The sequence below is a fragment of the Lasioglossum baleicum genome, chromosome 5, assembly GCF_051020765.1.
Source record: "Lasioglossum baleicum chromosome 5, iyLasBale1, whole genome shotgun sequence".
NCBI lineage: Eukaryota > Metazoa > Arthropoda > Insecta > Hymenoptera > Halictidae > Lasioglossum > Lasioglossum baleicum.
The window spans coordinates 18,497,627-18,516,861 of NC_134933.1; the positions used below are offsets into that span (position 1 = coordinate 18,497,627).

General features: G+C 45.1%; 1 protein-coding gene across 4 annotated transcripts in view; it reads left to right on the forward strand.

Moving 5' to 3' along the window:
• The first annotated feature begins 7,966 nt into the window (after positions 1 to 7,966).
• The window catches only part of Shal (potassium voltage-gated channel protein Shal), a 181,468-nt gene continuing 170,199 nt past the window's right edge, over positions 7,967 to 19,235 (forward strand). The window contains exon 1 of one of the 4 annotated variants that reach the window (XM_076423706.1): positions 7,967 to 12,129. In XM_076423706.1, the coding sequence (XP_076279821.1) occupies positions 11,015 to 12,129 (1,115 nt within the window). In that variant the 5' untranslated portion in view covers positions 7,967 to 11,014. The remainder of the gene's footprint in view (positions 12,130 to 19,235) is intronic. The other 3 variants (XM_076423707.1, XM_076423709.1, XM_076423708.1) reach the window with 3 other exon arrangements.

Sequence of the window (19,235 nt, forward strand, 5' to 3'; positions counted from 1 at the left end):
AAAAAAATTCGAAACCGGCAAAATAATGACTTAAACCCCCCCCCCCCCTAATTTTTCATGGACTACAACATATTTCATTTAGAACAAAATCGACGATGGTGTCTGCAAAAAGTGATCGATTCGGCATGGAATGACCCGAGAGTAAAATAAGATTTACTATTTTTTGTCGCATGTGCATCAAATCGGTAGTCTAACGATTCGCGTCCTTTCGTCATTGCGTTCTCCAACTCGATTTAGAATTATCAGTGTTCGTTTCGTGTTTTATGTTTTAGTTGGAATAAAAATCGATGAATCGCCGCACTTTGACCTTTGAAATACCCGTAGAGGATAAAAATCGTGGGAGCAGCCTCTTGCCTGTTGATTACTTTCATTCGTGCGTTACTTTTTTTTATCGTTTTCTAATTACTGTTGTATCAGGTCAGCCCCCATAAGCGATGTCGTTTTTCTTATCTATTTTCCAACGAGAAAGTTAATGAATTTTTCGCGAATGGCATAAAAAAGTTGAAAGATGGGAAAAGGTCAGAAAATGATGGGCAATACTTCGACGATTAAAACGTACACGTAAGTACATTAACTTTCTCGTTGAGAAATAGATAAAAAAAACGACATTACTCATGGTACGATCTAATAATTCTAATATTATATTGTCCTCGTGTTTAAGAACCCATCAGCGCGCCTTCGTAAAAGATAACAAACAACAACATTCGAGCTGCTACGGTGTTCAGTTTTTCCTGCAGTTTCCTCGCGTCTCTTTCCTTGTCTGTCATCGTCAAGATTCGAATGACATCCTCCGCAAATTCCGTGTATTTCAAGAGCACCAAGGTTCCACAAATTTAGGAAAACTAAATTTACATCACAGAATTTGGATGCTCGCGCTCGTTCATCCTTCCGGAAGCAGTCGAGAACACGAAAGAATACAATATTCGAAATATTATCAATTCTAATCTTACCTTTCTGCTTTTGTTATAGCCCCGTCTAGTCCTAAGCATCGTTAGTGCCAACCCGATCGAATCGAGATGGGTTAAATAGCTTTTCGCTTCTGTTTCGCATTCGGTTCACCCACGGAAGACTGGGTATCATGCCAATGAATATTTCTGTAGCTCGGGAGAAGAGAAGAAAATCTGATTTACTTACGTACGCGAACCACATTTACAAATTAACGCGTGACTTTTAGTGCTGGGTAGATCCAGCGTTAACAGCCTAGCGGTTCGTTAAACGAATACATCGGCACACATTGATGCATCGGTAAATTCGTTTTGTATTTATAGATATTTTTACACGCCCGTGTAGTTTTCGCCAATCACGGAACGAAGAATGGCGCATTTCCGCGAGAAATAATCGCCGCAATAAGCTGGTCTCACCTCCCTCGACGTTCCCAAATGCTCGCGATCCTTCATGGTGAGTCGACACCGTCCTTATTTCATTTCCCGATGAGATATCGTTTTCATTTCTTCGCTGGAACGTTCATCCCTCTTCGTAATTGCTCGTTGTCCACTTCCTGACGGGTGTTTAGGGAAGACTTCCCTCGCAGAGACAGCATCGAAACATCGGTAAGTGGGAGGGGAAAAATTCTAAAGGGGTTATTTTAACCGTACTTAATTCTTACTCTTCTTAGCGTTAATTACAACGCGAGAAGAACTAACTGCGCGTGATTAGCTGGCCGCAGAGTACAAGATTAAAGTTTCAAAGGAGGCGAACTTGTTAAGAAAGAAAGGAGACCGTGGCGCCTCAGGTCTTAATAAAATTCTTGTTGCTGTTCTGTCTTGACGAGTGTAGTTTTATCTATCATTCGGTCTGAGAGACTTTTTCTTGTTGCAATTTTTGCTATTGGAAACCTATTGATCCTTTTATATTTGATATTGAATTAATGTGTCTTTGTTTAATGATTTTAGTCAGTTGAAACTGATACATTTCTAGATTCTTCTAATCTTTCCACTACTTTAAATTGTCTAAATTTATTCAAACTGAACGATCTTTACAGTATATTAATGTTTTCAGCGCACTGGTTCGATCTGATGCTACTAACTAAGCAATTTCGCAAATTACTACAAAATTTTCAAAGTTTCGGTCAATATTTAGACCATTTTCAAGAAAAATTTTCATATAATTGCGTCTGTAACGTTGCGATCTTTACAGTTGAATGAATGGGCTATTTGGCTCCTGTTTCGTGCAATTTATACACACTATTTTTATTTTGCATAAAGATCCGAAAAAGTCTGGAAACGATTAAATAAATATTCCAGCTGCTCCTTGATGTGTACTTTTCGAGATACCGTCGAAAGTCGTTCGATAATTTACCGGACCGCAGCTATTTTCGCAAGAAGTGGTCGTTTCCGAAAGAGGAGCTTCAATCGCGAGAAAGCGACGGAGATCCTCCTTTTCCCGAGCGAGATATTTGCACGCGGGGAGGATAAGGGCGCGAAACGAGCTCGAATTAGTGGCGGTCGACGCGACGATTCAGCGCACCGTTATGTTTCCTCTCGGTTTTTCCGCTTCTTTTTCTCTCGCCACGCCATTCCCCTTTCTACTTTGAAAGGAAACGCGACATGGAAAGAGAGGCAGCTCCTTTTCCGCTGAAACGTTCCACCGCACCGCGCCGTTGCCGGGCGAACCTTTAGAGTTCCTTTAATATTCGGCGCTACTTTTCAATTAATGCGCTGCCTCGATCGCTTAATGGCCGGGCCCCCTCGTTCCTTTTTCCTCGACGTTGAATTTCGCTGGAATCGCGAACGGGGTTCGCGCGAAAGGCGCCCTCTCGACCGAAATTGCCGGAACACGAGGTAGCCTAAACGCGACAGTAACTCACTTTACAGAGTTTCAGTCGGTTCAATGTTTAGTCTATAATATAACACTATTTTTCTTTCTCGAATTTATTTATCTCGAACTTCAAATTACAACAAAATCCAAGAAGTACCGCCAGTTTCATGTTCCTCCACTTACCTCCGAAGGAAAAGGTCAAAACTCGCGCGCGTGTCAGCCGCGTACGCAACAACCTACCTGTTAATCCGAAATAATTTGCATAACACCTCAAGGTAGCAAGTATTCGTTTGGCCCGGCGTAAACTACAGGATTGCGGTCGATTCTGTCGCAGCGAAAGGGTTAAAGGACAGAGTAAAATGTGTAGTAGTGTCCGATCATGTCAAGGGAGAGTGTATTCCGTGGTCCGGGGCGGAAAGGTTCGGAAAAGACGAGGGGACGCGGGACACGGTCGTGATTTGTTCCCTCTAAAAGGAGGATCGTTGTTCTTTCCGAGGGAAAAGTTGAAATCCGATTAAAAGCTTCGCAGCGGGAAAGCAATGGCAAACTCTCTCCCTCTCTCTTTCTCTATGCTCTCCGGGATTCGCTCGTTTCATCGGCTGAGCCGATTCGATCCCCGATCTCGGAAGATCAACAGAAATTAAGAAGGTGGAATCAAATCCGAGGAAGGCGTCGGCCGTGGTAGCAGCTGCTCTCCACGATCCCCTTCGAAATCCACCCCATCTTTATTTTTCCTCTTCCACTGGACTGCGTCCTTTATTTCTGAGTCTCGAAGCTTATTTTTGTTGGTCGATTGGTTTTAGAACTGCCATAGTGAGAATCGGTGACCCTAAACTGGGACAAGTCTCTCCGATGGTCTCGGATAATTCGTTTCGGCTAACAAAGACCTAATTTCACGAATATGAGCACCGATTCAAAGAGAAATACGAGGACCTGCTGTTCAATCTAGTGTCCTCGTTTAGGATTTTTTTATTATTTAACTATCCGCACTTTGTTGGCGCAGCTAGGCCGGCATAATGTACTCCACGATTGCTGATGGTGGCAGTATCCTCTTTTGTTACCCTGAAGAGGAAGCCAAGCCATCATCGCTAGGATAAAAACGCGAATGAACTTTTTGCGAAATGCTCAGCTAAATTCCTACTTGTTCCAGTTCCTTGTAGACCAATGTAGTCAATTTTTATTTTGCATCCGTGGTATAGTTATCATTTGATACGGGAAAGCGAAATTTTTAGTTTCCGGTGTCCGATGAACGATAAATGATAACGGAATCGCACCAGTTCGATCGATGGCTGCCATTCAACGACTCCGAAAATATGCGTGACGGTTAAGCAAGACTTAAAGGGCCTCGGCGATGACAAGGAGGCACAGAAAATGCGAATTTAGCTGCACTTACGCGGACGTTGCACCCGCGCGCTCGAGAGTATGCACTTGTATTTTGAGGTTGCACTCTTTCGCACGTTCATTAGCGGCGCAAATTTACCTGGCGGCTAGGCACACCGGCCCCACTCGTTGTCTTGCTCCGTACAAAGTGGCCCGGGAGATCCATGCAGACCTTGGTCTCTTTCTGTCTGTCTGTCTCTCTCTCTCTCTCTTTTCGTTTCGCTCGTATTTTCACGAGCTGCTCTTCTTTGCATTCGAAATGAACCGGTGCAGTATGCAGTTCTCGCAGTGCAGCTAGCGTTTTCGCTATAGCTGGAGCTGTTCGATTCGAGCATGTAGAATACTCGGACTTGCTCGAGTACTGTGACATGTCTCTGTAGAATCTGGGATCTTAACCCTTTGCACTCGAGCGGCGTCCACTCGAGGGGGACAAACCGATGGATTCTGTGTTAAAATCAAAAAACTTTCGATAGAAATGAGATAAAGCGATGATTTTTTTTTTAAATTGAAGCTGAAACATTTCAGAATGTCGGAAAAATAGAGAGTTTATGGTACCAACGTTTCTTAACCTTGAAAAAAATCGTTAAACTTGCACAATTTCAAGAAAATTGTTATTTATCCAATATCACGCGCAAAAAAATTCTTTTTTTGTCGACATGCTATACATCATTTCCATGGAAAGCTCCATGTTGTTCTGAAAGGAGTAAAGAGGGATTGCAAGGTCCGCTCTGACCGAAGTATGCCTGGCGGTAGACGTGAAACCTCAAATTATTGTGATAAGTGCCCTGACAAACCGAGGATACACCTTTGTTTTGTAAAATATCAAACAAAAACCAATTACAGAGAGTGATATTTAACAGATTTTGTTTTGTAAAACGTAGAAATAAATAAACTATTGAAATTTTATTATTTGTATACGTTTGGTTGAGTATAAAATCATTTTAAAGTATGTACCTGTAAAACGCTTGCCTAATATTGCCAAAATCGTCTCGAGTTACTTGTTCGCCCGAGCAAAATAGTCCTCGAGTGCAAAGGGTTAATAGGCCATTGTCGACCGACGTTATTCATCGAGTTTTAACGAATTACTCATTGGAGATTATTTGGTACTTTTTAACACGTTTGCTACCACCATCACACACGCGTGATGTCCGCGATCTTGTATTCCACGTGAAACTGGTAAAGTGTGGAGGAACTAGTGGATTAGATTTCAGAGCGAAGTCTAGTCTAAGAGAAAAACTTGAAGAGGATGGCTATGAAATTCGATCGACGATGCATTTGGTTTGAGAGCAGCGATAACGTGATAAAAAATGTACGATAAAAACGTGCGAGGAGAAGGTGCGAAAAATTGAAGGAGGTTAGCAAAAGTATGCGGGATAGATGGGATTTGGTTTTGCTAGATTGATGAAGGGATTGAACCATCAAGACAAAGGAGTAGCAAAGAGGGACAAGTAAAACAAATGTAGATAAAGAGGATAGGCTCGCAAAGATTGGGAAAAACGAGTTTAGAGAAAAGGTTGGAGGTATTCCCTGAATGTTTAGGAAGATCATGAAGGAGTAGAGTAGGAGAGCAAAAAGCAAAAGTTATATATTAAAGATGATAAAACCATTGAAACAAATGGGTGGCAAAGAAGATAAGGTAAAAAAGCTAAGTGGAGGTAACAACGGTAAAAAGTTGGAGCGTAGAGAAAAATTGCAGACGAAGTCCAAGCCGGAGGTCTCGTTCTCGGATAAAAACGGCAGGAACCGGGACAAGCGTAAACGCAGAGCGGAGGCTCTGTAGTTGGCAGAAACAAAGGGACCAAAGGCAACGTGTAATTGGTTCAAGCACGATGATTCGAGACGCTACGCTCTGCGTGAGACGGAAGGAAATGAGGCAGGCTCTAAACGAACGGGGGGCTGCGCGTGTAACGCAATCAACCAGAGTACCGTATTGTTAAACGGAATGATACTTTTCGAAATGAAGCTTGAAACGGCACTCGAGAAAAGGAGATCAAACCAGGCGCATTTCGGCGAGCTGTTTCTATTTGCTCGGGCAGCCTCGTTACCAGGGGATCGAAAGCTCTTTAAACGTTCCCCCGGCGGCGTTTCGGTGCCATAATTCACTCTGAAGAAGCAGGGGGATCGATGAATAGACTTGGTTTATGCGAATTTATGGGTTTCTTGTAGAGGCTAACGTGGTAGAGAGGTGCATTTCTCAAACAGGTGTCTCAAGAATGTCCCGCCTTCTTCGGGGTTCGTATTTCATCAGACTGTCTCGGGTGTATACAATTGGCGGCGTTTAGGTTCCATTAGGCATTTCTTTTGTCGATGTTTTATGAATGTGCTTCTTCTGGACACCTTGATCCTCTTGTAAATAATTGGAGACAGCTTGATCTTCTCGTTGTGAGTAATTGAACTTTTTTCCTGGATAGCTTGTGTGTGTGAAGTTGTGGCTGATCGAACTTCTTTTAGACAGTTTCATCTTCTCGTCATACTTAATCGAATATCTTTCCAGCAGGTTAGATTAGTCATTGGAAAATGGCTAGTTGAGTGATGTTTTTGACACACCGGAGCACAAGAAGGGGTGACGAAGAAGTGCTATTGCAGATCAGGAACATGAAGAGGACAGTTCTAACTGTCTAAAGGATTCCCAAGATCATCAAGGAGTAGAGTAAAAAGAGAACAAGGAGAGACTATCAAGATTCTAAAAACTGAACAGAGAAGCCAGAAAATCGTTTCGCCGGCTGCGCAAGAGTGTTGAAGTGCTGATGCGGAACAGTGGAAGAAGATGAAGATAAAAAGAGCAAGCTTGGACAGGTGAGGAGAAATAACCGGACGGAGAGACTTCAGAGAAAATGCGAAGTACACGATACTTCTGAGGATAGAGTGGGAGAAAGGGAGCTGAAGTACCAGGGTAAGGGACCATGCCAAATAAACTTACAAAGAAGAAGAAGAGAGCGAAGGAACAAGTAGAGGTTGAAAAGAACAAGTACGGAGGATAGGGTGTAGCTTCTTGAAGGGGTGGCAAAGAAGTGCCACGGAAGACAAGGAAGATAAGGAGGACAATTTTGACAAGGCTTGCGAGGACCACGAGGCAGTAGAGTAAGGCCACCATCTAATCCACCAAAGATTCTGGAAACCGAAGAGTTAGAGTCGACTCTCCTTGGACTGCTGAAGGGATTGAAGCATCGGACCAAAGGAGTGCCATCGAAGATAAAGAGAATTCTGACAAGGTAACGAAGATCGCGAGGCACTAGAGTAAGGAACTGCCGAAGATGTCAATCGGTGATTCTTGCTGGGTTGGCAGGAGGGATGCTCGTGGATCATCTTAACTTGAACGCATGTGGACTTAACATCAGAAAGAAGCTGCCGAATGAACCGAATCCGAAGAGGACGAACGAGGACAGATAAGTAGGAGGATCGGGAGGCAGAAAATCTGAAGAAAATGCCGGGAGGAGAAGATGGTTTCGGCTCGGCCGTGCCGGGAGGAGAGGGGATGAAGTCTCGCCTCTCTCTCGGAGGGGTTGAAGTCTGGGGGTGTTCGTCGGCGAGGAGGGAACCGTATGACGTCATAGTTGAGGGTTGCCCGGGCAACGGGGAAGCGGTTCACCGCCGCGTCGGGACGCCGTCGTGCGTCGCCACCGACGGCGCGGCGTAAAAATCAATTTGGACCTTGGCTAGGTGACCGTTCGGTCGGCGCTGCGTCGCGGCTGCTCCGGCGGCGGCTCGAGCCTCGGGAGCACCACGCTTTTCCCTTCCGTTGAAAGAGCGAAAGAGAAAGAAAAAGGAGAGTGGAAAGAGGAGAGAGAGAGGTGTATGCCGGCCAGCTTGCGACCGCGCTTTGCCGAGTCGAGTTGAGCCGAGTCGAGCTGGCCAGCCTGCCAGCCAGCCAGCGCGAGCAGAGCGGAGCGGAGCGGAACGGAGCTAGCTAGCTTGCGACCGATACCGCGCCAGCTCAGTCGCGAGTTGCCAACCGAGCGGTTACCAGACCGAGCTCGAAACGTGTTCCGCCCGCGCCTAGCTTGCCTGCTTTACTCGCGAGCCGACAGAGACGACGCACACCGCGCGCGCACACACACACACGAGAGAGTGAGACACACTCTCGCACTCACACACACACACATACACACATAGACACGAACACCACACTCGCCCGGCCACACGCCCACAACCACACACAACGTACACGACAAACACACTCACACAAACACCGAGACAGAGAGGCAAACACACGGGGTACGTCCATCCCCGAGCGACATCGCTGTGTGTTCTCGCTTACTCTTTTGTGCGTGCGCGCTCTCTCTCTCTCTTTCTTTCCCTCCTCCTCTTCCTCCTCCACTTCCTCTCTCTATCTCGTATCCGAAGCCCTCAGCAGCTTCCGCGTTCGCGCGGACGATGATCCACGAGGGGCTCGCCTCGCGACGCCGCCGACAACCACCGGGACGCTGCTCGACGCCGAACACGTTGCTCCGTTGAAGAGGACATGCTCGAGATCTGTCGTCTCGCGTCGAGACGTCGGTGGTCCAGATCGAAGCGGACGATCAGAAGGATCGCGATCACAGGATAGACAACGACGACGACGACGACGACGGCCGCGGAGAGGATCGTGATCTCTCGAGAGTGTAGAAGGGCCGTGTGCCCGGCTCGAGGCCGGGCGAAAGTGGTGTGTAGTAGATAGACGACGACGACGACGATTCTCCGTTTCCTCCTTGAGAAAGCCGGCTTTTTCATCCCTCCGGAGCAGCCACCCTCCGCCCTCTTGGGACTTCGATCGACCGTGTTTGCACCTTCGTGGCAGTTCGTTCTACCCGGTGGTAGAGGATCCGCGAAGACTTCTCGCGGGTTAGTGTTCGTCGATATATCGTGTGTGTGTGAGAAAGAGAGAAAGATAAAGACAGAGTGTGGGAGGGCGAGGAAGAGAGGAGAGGAGAGGAGAGAGAGATGTGCTCGCGAGGAAAGGGAGGCGGCGGACGACGCATCGAAGCGTCGCGGCACCGAAGAGGATCGTCTGGCTCGTCGGCCGAGTAGCTACGGATTGTACCGGGCAGACGACGACCCGTTTCCCTCGTCCTCGTACAGAAAAGAGAGTGAACAGAGAGCGGGTCGAGGGGGTGGGAGTGAGACAGAGAAAGAGTGGGAGAGGAGAGAAATAGAGAGAGGGAGAGAGAGCAATTGTTCCGCGAGCGGCGTCACGAGGAAGCTGTGACGCATGCGACGTGCCGTCTATCGCTTCGGCCCGTGCCGAGAGGAAAACATCTGCGCGACCGACCGACCGGTCGGGCTGCTTTTCACTCGCGCGTCGTCGTCGTCGTTCTGACGTACCACGGACGCGGAGGTGAGCGCGCGTGGCTCTCCAGACCACCGTGCGGCGTTCTGCGTGTGCGATCTCCGTGCGATCCGCCCGCGACCGGGTAAAAACAGCTCGTCGCGCGTGCCGTGAAACCGTTCGACGCGGGACACGCTGATTCACCGGCCGCGCGAAGGCGACGCGAGAACACCCAGCCACCGGAATTCTCGCCGGACGCGGCTAACGAAAGCTGACACCGTCCTGCAGTGATATAGGATCACCAACCGAGAAGATTGTACCTGTCATCCGCTAACGACAGCCAATCTAGCAATAAATCGAGAACATCGCAGGTGAAGTCAGCCAACGTTCGTTTCTACCCGGCGAAAGCGGATCGCCACCGTGAAAATCGCACGCGACGAACAACAACAGTTTTTCTCTATCAAAGCTTCCCAGGATGACGAACAGCCGATCCTCCTCCCGGACCAGCTGAGCCAGCATATCGGGATGCGCGCGATCCGCTCGGAGGAGTCTAGGATCGAGGAGATCCGCTTCAGGTGCTGTAGGATGTAGCCTCGGTCTCTCGATGGTTCTCGAGGACAAAGAGGAACAGGCTCGCGCGGCTTAGAGAGAAGGAACAGGTGGAAGATCTTCGGCTGTACGTCGGGAATCGCTGGGGCCACGATAGTTCTCTCTTTTCGAGCAAGCACCGTTGAGTGCCGTATCAATGATGTTGGAGGGCACGCTGCCAGGAGGCGATTGGCTGCCGCGGTGTTCCTTGCGATCCCACGCCGGTTCGTAATACCGATTGGATCGGGTACACGATCGAGAGCGATCACGGCGAAGGAATGGTGTTGTACGATGACGAGGGACTTGGTGCACGGTGGTCGTAGGGTCGCGGTCCCGTTGTCGGCGCGGCGGTCGTGGTCGTGGTCGTCGACGCGTTGGGATCGCTGTGCCACGATCAGCTAATAGAGATCGGCCCGGATGAGGCTGCGAGACCGGCTAACTATCGTTGGAGACACTCGCGCAGAGAGAGGACTATACAGGGAATCGTAGAGGACGGTTCTAGGCTCGACCAGTGCCGCTGGATCGATCCCGGAGGGGGATGATCGGAGGATCCAGGGTGCAGAGCTAGTCGAAAAGGTGCGAACGCGTTAACGGATCTCGAGCCGGTGCTAGCTAAAGCGGCTTACCGAATCCTGGAAGATCGTTCTCTGGGTTCTAGGTTCCGCTGATTCCGGTGGATCGATATTCTGAAAGGGGATGATCGGAGGATCCAGAGGTACTCGAAAAGGTGCGAACGTTTACGGATCACGAGACGGTGCTAGCTGAAAGGGCTCGGAGAGTCCTAGATTCCAGGCTCGGCAAGTTTGACGGGATCTATATCCCGAAAAGGGGATGATCGGAGGATCCAGAGTGCAGAGGTACTCGAAAAGGTGCGGAAGTTTCCGAATCCTTAGGCGGTGCTAGTTGAAAGGGGAGGGAGAGTTGCGAGCGAGGAGGACGTTCTACTGGGTGTGCGTTTTGTCGTAAAAAGTGAGTTTCGTGTGAAAATTCGCGGGACAAGTGATATAGTTCGCCGAGGGTCGGACAGGTATACCACCATCGAGCATGGCCTCGGTGGCAGCGTGGCTGCCGTTCGCCCGGGCGGCCGCGATCGGTTGGGTGCCGATCGCCACGCACCCACTGCCGCCGCCGCCGATCCCGAAGGATCGTCGCAAAGCCGACGACGAGAAGCTGTTGATCAACGTGAGCGGCCGCCGTTTCGAGACATGGCGGAACACCCTCGAGAAGTATCCGGACACTCTTCTTGGCTCGAACGAGCGCGAGTTCTTCTACGACGAGGAGAGCAAGGAGTACTTCTTCGACCGTGATCCGGACATCTTCCGTCATATACTGAACTACTACCGGACCGGTAAGCTCCACTATCCGAAGCACGAATGCCTGACGAGCTACGACGAGGAGCTGGCGTTCTTCGGAATTCTGCCGGACGTGATCGGCGACTGTTGCTACGAGGACTATCGCGACCGTAAGCGCGAGAATGCCGAGAGGCTGATGGACGACAAGCTCAGCGAGAACGGGGACCAGACTCTCCAGCAGCTGCTCGACATCAGGCAGAAGATGTGGCGGGCCTTCCAGAATCCTCATATCTCGACCGCTGCTCTGGTTTTCTACTACGTGACCGGTTTCTTCATCGCCGTTAGCGTATTGGCGAACGTAGTCGAGACCGTGCCGTGCGGTAATCGCCCGGGACGCGCCGGTACGCTTTCATGCGGCGAACGTTACAAGATCGTGTTCTTCTGTTTGGATACCGCGTGCGTCATGATATTCACCGCCGAGTACTTGCTCAGGCTGTTCGCGGCCCCGGGACGCATCAAGTTCGCGAGATCCGTCATGTCCATCATCGACGTGGTCGCCATACTGCCGTACTACATCGGCCTCGGTCTCACCGACAACGACGACGTCTCCGGGGCATTCGTCACGTTGCGCGTCTTCCGTGTGTTCCGGATCTTCAAGTTCTCCAGGCACTCGCAGGGTCTCCGGATCCTCGGCTACACGCTCAAGTCGTGCGCGTCCGAGCTCGGCTTCCTCGTCTTCTCTCTGGCCATGGCCATCATCATATTCGCCACCGTCATGTTCTACGCGGAGAAGAACGTTGACGGGACGAACTTCACATCGATACCTGCCGCCTTCTGGTACACCATCGTGACTATGACCACTTTGGGGTAAGTTTCATTGTTATACTCTTCTTCGTTCTACCTATTGTCTCTCCTATCTCCACGATTTTATGCAGACTTTATAGCTTTGAGATTATGCGCCGCGATTCCGCGTTAAAATATGGTTTTAGCAATTCCTTAGGTTGCGGTAATGCGAATTGTTTAACCCCTTGTCCTACCATTTATTTTACGGTTTCAGTGGTTAGAACTTTTTTTGTAGACCGTGATTTCTCCTAAAAAAGGAGAATATTGATATAAATTGTATTCCTATATGCTCTCCAATAGCCGTATATTAACAAAACCAAAATAGAATTTTACTTCGGTTTAAAGGAAATTATTAACGAACATTTTTATCAGAATCTGTTTAAAATCTTCATCACATGTCAGACACGATATTGTAAGACAAGGGGTTAAGGCGGTAGTATACCCTCGGATTGTAACTAGAAAGGGACTAGAATCTTACTAGATTTTGGGTCGAAACCATGTCGAAACATGGGTTTGCGTGCTTCAGTTGTTTGACCTTATTTGAGCAGATTTTGGGCTGGGTGAGGGCTCATTCTAAAGAGGAAGGTTCATCACAGTGCGCTCTGGTCATGATTTTAACGAGATTATGTTTATATCTAATAATATAAGGGCATAATAATATAATATAAGTAATATAAGTAATATAAGTAATATAATATCAATGCTGTTCTGATCAAGTTGCTGTTGTTATGAATATATATATATATATATATATATATATATATATATATATAATCTCATAAAATCAATTAAATTTATTCAAAATAATTCAATTTTTTCCTAACTGATAAAAGGAAACGAATCACCGATCAACAGCTAACCAGAAATACCGCGACCTGGTCAATGCAGGGTCGATTCTGACCCAGTCAGCCCTTTCAGCCCTTTGAAATTCCATTTTCATCACCTCTGCACAACTTTCTTCACTTTGTGCACATTTCCGTAAAATTACACTTAAATGCTGTTTCGTAGGGCAAAGTTTAATCATGTCTCTTATTAGATTCACCGTCAATTAGCGTCTTTTGATGAAAGTTTGAAAGTAAGTTCACTGTTAACTGAGTTAAAGTTGGAAGGTATACATATACACAAACAAGCAAAAGAGAGGTTGTCTTAGATTTTGAATGATTTATTAAATATTACGATGCCTTGGCGTGTAAAAATTGTTGCGCGTTATCGTGGATATATATTTCTCTTCAAAATTGTAGCCAATAACGCTTCTCTAATACAAAAATGAAGAAATACTTATTTCTAAAATCCGGAACACTTCACTTTCACTGTTCCGGCATTTAAGAAGTTGGAAAAAATTCAAGGGTATTTCAACCCTCTACGATAAAGAATAGAAATTTTGCAGATTAAACTCGGAAAATGAGGGCCCCTCCTTTCCTTTTGGGAGGATCCAAAAGTGAAAGTTTCGAGGGTTAAATTTTTTACGACATTCACCCTACACGTTTTCGTTAACAATTCTGAAAATCCGCAGTCCAATGATAACGCGGGCGAGACCGGGAGAAGTACTAACCGGAAAAAGTAGAAATCCGTGTCATATCATTTTACCCGTATCCATTACGTTTTCTATTCGCGACGCGGCCCGCATCTATTAATTCTTTTTTCCTCGGGAGGTCGGATTTTATCGAGAACGCACGGATCGAATCGAGTTTCCAGGATAACACGTATTCTTGAGCACGGCTTACGGAGCTTCCACGAAAGTAATTGGCTCCGTGTAAACCGCCCGAAGCTGCAACAAGCACCCGGTCTCCAGTGATATTTTTAACAGAGGTCGTTGTCGACCTTTTTACCTCGAAGGGCCTCGCCTTTAGCTTCCTCTAAATATCCGCGACAGAAGCACCGTCTCGTCCCCGAAAGCCCGCCAACAATTTCTTTCGGTCGCGGTTATAGCACTGGCTCTCGGCGTCGTTTTATCATAAACTCCAGTTCCTCTTCCGCCAGAGGTCCTCTCTCATTTCGCGAATTAAACCGATCCTCCTGAACGTCCTCGGCAACGAGAGATGATGCTTCTGTTTCTCTTCAACGACTTGAACCTCTGTCCCCAACAAAATTCTTCCTACCCCGTCGACCGCGTTCTCCCATTCTCTTTGAGCTTTCCTCCGGGTAACAAGTGCCTATCTTCTTTCTTTCCGACTTCGTTCCGTTTTGTCTCGGACCTTGCTTTTTCGATTCGAAGGCATTTAGCTCCACCGCCGCTTTTCCGTTATTTAAAAGGACCCTCGAGCTTTAACCCCTTTTCGCCATTGTAACGAGTATAATGTTGATTTAATATTTTTCACGACGTTTGGCTCTTGCGTGAATTATTTCGTGCAAGGGTTAACGTGCTGGATTGCGGATCTTTGTGCAAAATAAGAACTGTATGCATCAATTGCAAGAGTATGGGTGTTACATAAAACTTAATCTCTTCTAAACAATGTGACGGAAATATTAAATTCATTTCACAGAGTCGAAATGATTTATTTAATAAAACTACAGTTATTGAGACCAGATTACGAACGTCAAATATATCAGTATAAAAATGAATTTATCAATGAGGGCAAATATATTATCGCACGACTCTCATTTGGCTCGTGAATTAATTAAATGATAGTGCATTACAACATGACTCTTTGGTTTCCTTTTGATGTAATTCTTCGATTATAATAATTTAATTTTTGGAAGAGTACCAGTGAAATTCTTGATTCAATGAAGACTTGGCAGAACGTTCATTTCCTGTACAATTTCTCAAAGACTTGAACATTGCGACGATCTGATATTTCCAAGAATAATTTTCCGTAAGAGTAGCAATTTATAAAATGTAATTTCTGATGTCTATACATATAAAAAATTCAATATTTGCGAACGTATAAAACCCGAACAAGTTAGAAGCACTAAATGAATCTAGCACGTGGCAATGTCTAGAAGCGGGGAATTGATCTCGGAGTCTCGCGCGTGTATATAAAATAATTAACTATGAATCAAACCATTTATTCATAGTAATTTTTAATTGCATGTATTCAAGAGCCTTACGTCGATATTTCGATTTAATTATCAAGAGTAAATTGACATAAGCGGTCACTCCGAAGACATTAGAATGTTTAAAAGCATTTGTCTCACATAAGAATGAACCTGAAGGGGGTAGACTCGTATTTCCACCCTTGCAATCCTGGAAACGTGTCTACCCCCTGAAGGGATCAGTCTGTACCAAAAACTCCCGGGAAACCCGAAAAGTTGTTCAAAGATCCGAAAGAAGATAAGAATCGCCAAAGAGAGAAGATTAGGGGAAAGTCTCCCCAAATCCGGGTTCCTTAGAGTCCACGCAGGGGCCATTATCGATTAAAGTCTCCGTGATCGATCTTGTATCTCTAATTGTCCCGTTCGACACTATTTTCGTCCCACTTAGCTCCGAATTTAGCCGATCGCCGTAGGAGCGGGACAAAGCGATGAAAGATTCAGCGTTCCTTGTATCCGAGCTGCTAAAACTGAGCAACGTGTTCCACGAGACACGAGACTCGTCCCTTTGAATCATGCAGCTCCCGCTGGATGATCTTCCGTCGAGAGGAGGAAAAATGACAGAACTACCTTTCCCGGGAAACTTTCCACAAGAAGGCAGTCTAAATATTAATCTCTTGTTCATTTTTCATTCTTGTTCGCCATCGTCTCTGTCAGAAACTTTTCCTCTTATTCTTAATTCAATGAATAATTTTTTCATTTCATATTAGTCTTTTTCAGTCGTTCACCATAATGAATTATTATTACAATGGTTATATAATCGACAATTATTCGTTTGCTATTGCTGTGTCTAAATGAACAACTTAATTATCGACTGTAGATCGTGTCTGAATGCAAGAGAATTGAGAAAAGATGATATGTATCTTCTGTACACACGTAACACGTAAGCTGATTGCGATAAAATTTTAGTCACGCCAATTATATTCATTTTGCGTTCCGTTTTCGCATAAGTTTATAATTGAAACATCACCCGCGCGCGGCTAACCCATGAGCATCGTTAGCGTACACGTACGCGTTATTTTCCTGCGCGAAATAATTAGTCTACATTGCTGTCGTTATCATCAATACTGTGTACGTGTGTACGTAACCATGTGTGCAACAACTGCGTGCAAATTACTGAAATACGGAGCTGTCTTTCACTTTTCGACATTTTTATATTCAACCTTCGGATCCATTTCGATCCAAAATTACAAACGTTCCGTCTAAATTTCAAGTTTTTGGTAGCCTATTCAAATTGTTGTTTATTTTTATTCGGTCCGATAAGAGAATCAACGTTGATCTTAACACAATAGGTTTGACAATATGTAAAATAACTAGAGGTGTGCGTGACCGGGACGGGATTCCCAAAAATTTTCGGGATCTCTGATACTGTACGGAATCTTTTAATATTGTTTTTATCTATGCTACAAGAGTCTTCTATATAATTTCGTTTTCCGAAATATCGTAAAAATTTTTGGGAATACCCGAACGTTTTCGAGAATCCCGTCCCGGGACCGCACACCTCTGAAAATAACACTGATACGTAAAGATTTGTATGGAGCTAGCCATGGGGGTTGCCATGGAATTGTTAAAAGTATTCTGTAATGGTTAAGAACCTGATTTCCCCAAGATTGAACGTCAATAGTGACCTAATTTAATTGTCAAAATATGAATGTCTCAGAGTTTTCGTTTTTTAATGTCTTGTCGAGGTGACTAGAAGAACAGTAAACGTTTACACAAAACTGCAGTATTTTCTGGGCACTATTTACATTGAACAGAGTGTAAATAGTAAAACGTGTATAATTATCGCAATCTAATCGATATCTATGTACATAGCATAGATCTCGGCATAATAGAAAATCGACGACAACAGCGTTACATTTCTGCTCGCGCGATGTCAGTGGTTTAAAAGTACACTGCTCTCGCAAGGGAGTTAGGCGTGTCCCTCGACATCTTCGACCCTCGAAGGGTGACCCTTCGGTTCTGTTTTCGGTCCCGGGCCCTTTCTCTATTTCTGCCCACCGGTGAAATCTGTGTCAATGGTATTTTCGTTTCGTTTTCGCACGGACAGCTGACAGTCAACGTTGATCTCCGACACGCAGCCGGTGGTCGTCCGCAAACAGCTCCATGGATCCTCCTTGTCATAGATCCCGTCGTAATCGACTCCGAGATTTAGCTAGAAAAAGTCGCGACCAGTTGCTATCTCTGCAGTGTGTTTAGAATTTTGCAAAGAAAAAACGAATTTTCTCAAAATTTACTTTCACCCGCTTGGACGCGTCGATGATTTTTAGATAATCGATGGAATAATCCAGATCCATTAGTCGGTTTCTCTATTTTTGTCGTACCGATCCGTCGATTCGATAACTCGGTGATGTTCGACGCGTGGGTGGATGGATCTGGTGGAAAAAGTCTCAGGATTTTTCACCGGATGATAGATCTTCGTTGTACGATGACTGGCAGCGGTTTAAAAGTGTTGAGCAAGATAATAGTTCGACATCTGAGCGATGGGATACGTAAAAATACGTTGTTTCGAGTAACGCTAGTTATTTTTGAAGGAATGTTTCGTGTAAACACGACTGTACTGTTTATTATGAATTTTTTACATTTGGGAACCGTGCGTTTGACAAGCTGAGTGTATTCGATTCTCCAATACATTGTGGACACTCGTTATGTAATATACACTGAGTCACGAATGTATTCGAATGCTCTGAAATGGAAAGTTTCACGCTTAAAAAATATGAGTCATATTACAAATTACAAAACATTCTTTATTTCTATAGTAATGTATAAGTATCAGGATTACACAGGTTAGTAATTTCGTTACTGCGAAATGTTTTACAAGTATTGTTTATGTTATCAAAGACACTTCAAATTTTACATGTATAATCGTGATATTTATATGTTACGTACATGGTATTTTATAATTCGTAATATGACTTATATTTTTTAAGCGTGAAACTTTTCATTTCAGATCTTTCGAATACTTTCGTGACTCACTGTATCCCGTTTGTTGATCAAATAAATTGATCTGAATATTCTAAACACAAATATTCTAAACTAACAAATGCACTGAAAGAGATCACTAATATCCATATTAATTAAACAAAATGGGATTTGATTAAAAATGGGAGTTAGGAAGTAGATTAAAGTGTTTTCACGTATAATCTCGCATCTTTAGCGCTACTGTTTAAATATTTTTTATTTATCATAGCAGCGCTAAATCCCCAGCCTTTCACCGAGTTAAAACTGCGCCTCCGATAATGCAAAGCAATGGAATAATGTCTCCCCCAGTAAAACGGAACGATGGAAACCGTCCCTGTCGCGAGGCGTCTTTCTTATTTGCACAGAAACCCGTCTACGATGTCTCGATTACCACCCCCTCCATCATTATTCAGTTTCTACGTCTGTATTATTCCTTTATCCTGGATATTACATCCGAGGAGAGGATTATTAGCGGATCCTCATGCAAATTTCAAGCTTCCCCGTGATCATTCCAGCATGCCGATATTTGTCCCCCTCCTCGATAGGTTCGAGGGTTTATAAATAAAATATCGAACCTCGTTAGAACTTCGTTAAGGCGTTCTGGGGTGTGCGCATCGAATTTGCGATTTAGTTTTCGCAAAAATCTACCACAATCTCCACGACGTAAGATTCGGTAGAATTTTACTGATAGGCGCTGATAAGTAAATTGTTATGTACGAAGAATTTTTTCAATTCACGAACCCTTCATTCTTTTGGAGAAGATAATTCAATCAGGTGTCGCTATAAACATCCATCTAATTCGAGGATTAGGAAAACATACTCTAAAACAGATTGTTTTGAACAGAGAATTGTTTTAATTCGTCAACTCTTAAAAAAAACTCTTACAAAAAACTGATACAGATAAGACTACCCCTAAATAATGCAATGGGGGTGTTGATTCCAAGATTCATCTTATAGAAGATCAGGAAAAAAATGTTCTACAACAGATTGTTTTGAAGAGAATGTGTTACAAAATTCGTCAACCCTTAATTTCTCTGAAATAGATCAACGGGGGTGTTGAATCCAAGGTACATCTCACAGAGTGTTTCGAAAGAAATGCTCTGGAGTAGATTGTTGTCATCCGAACATTTTGATACGAT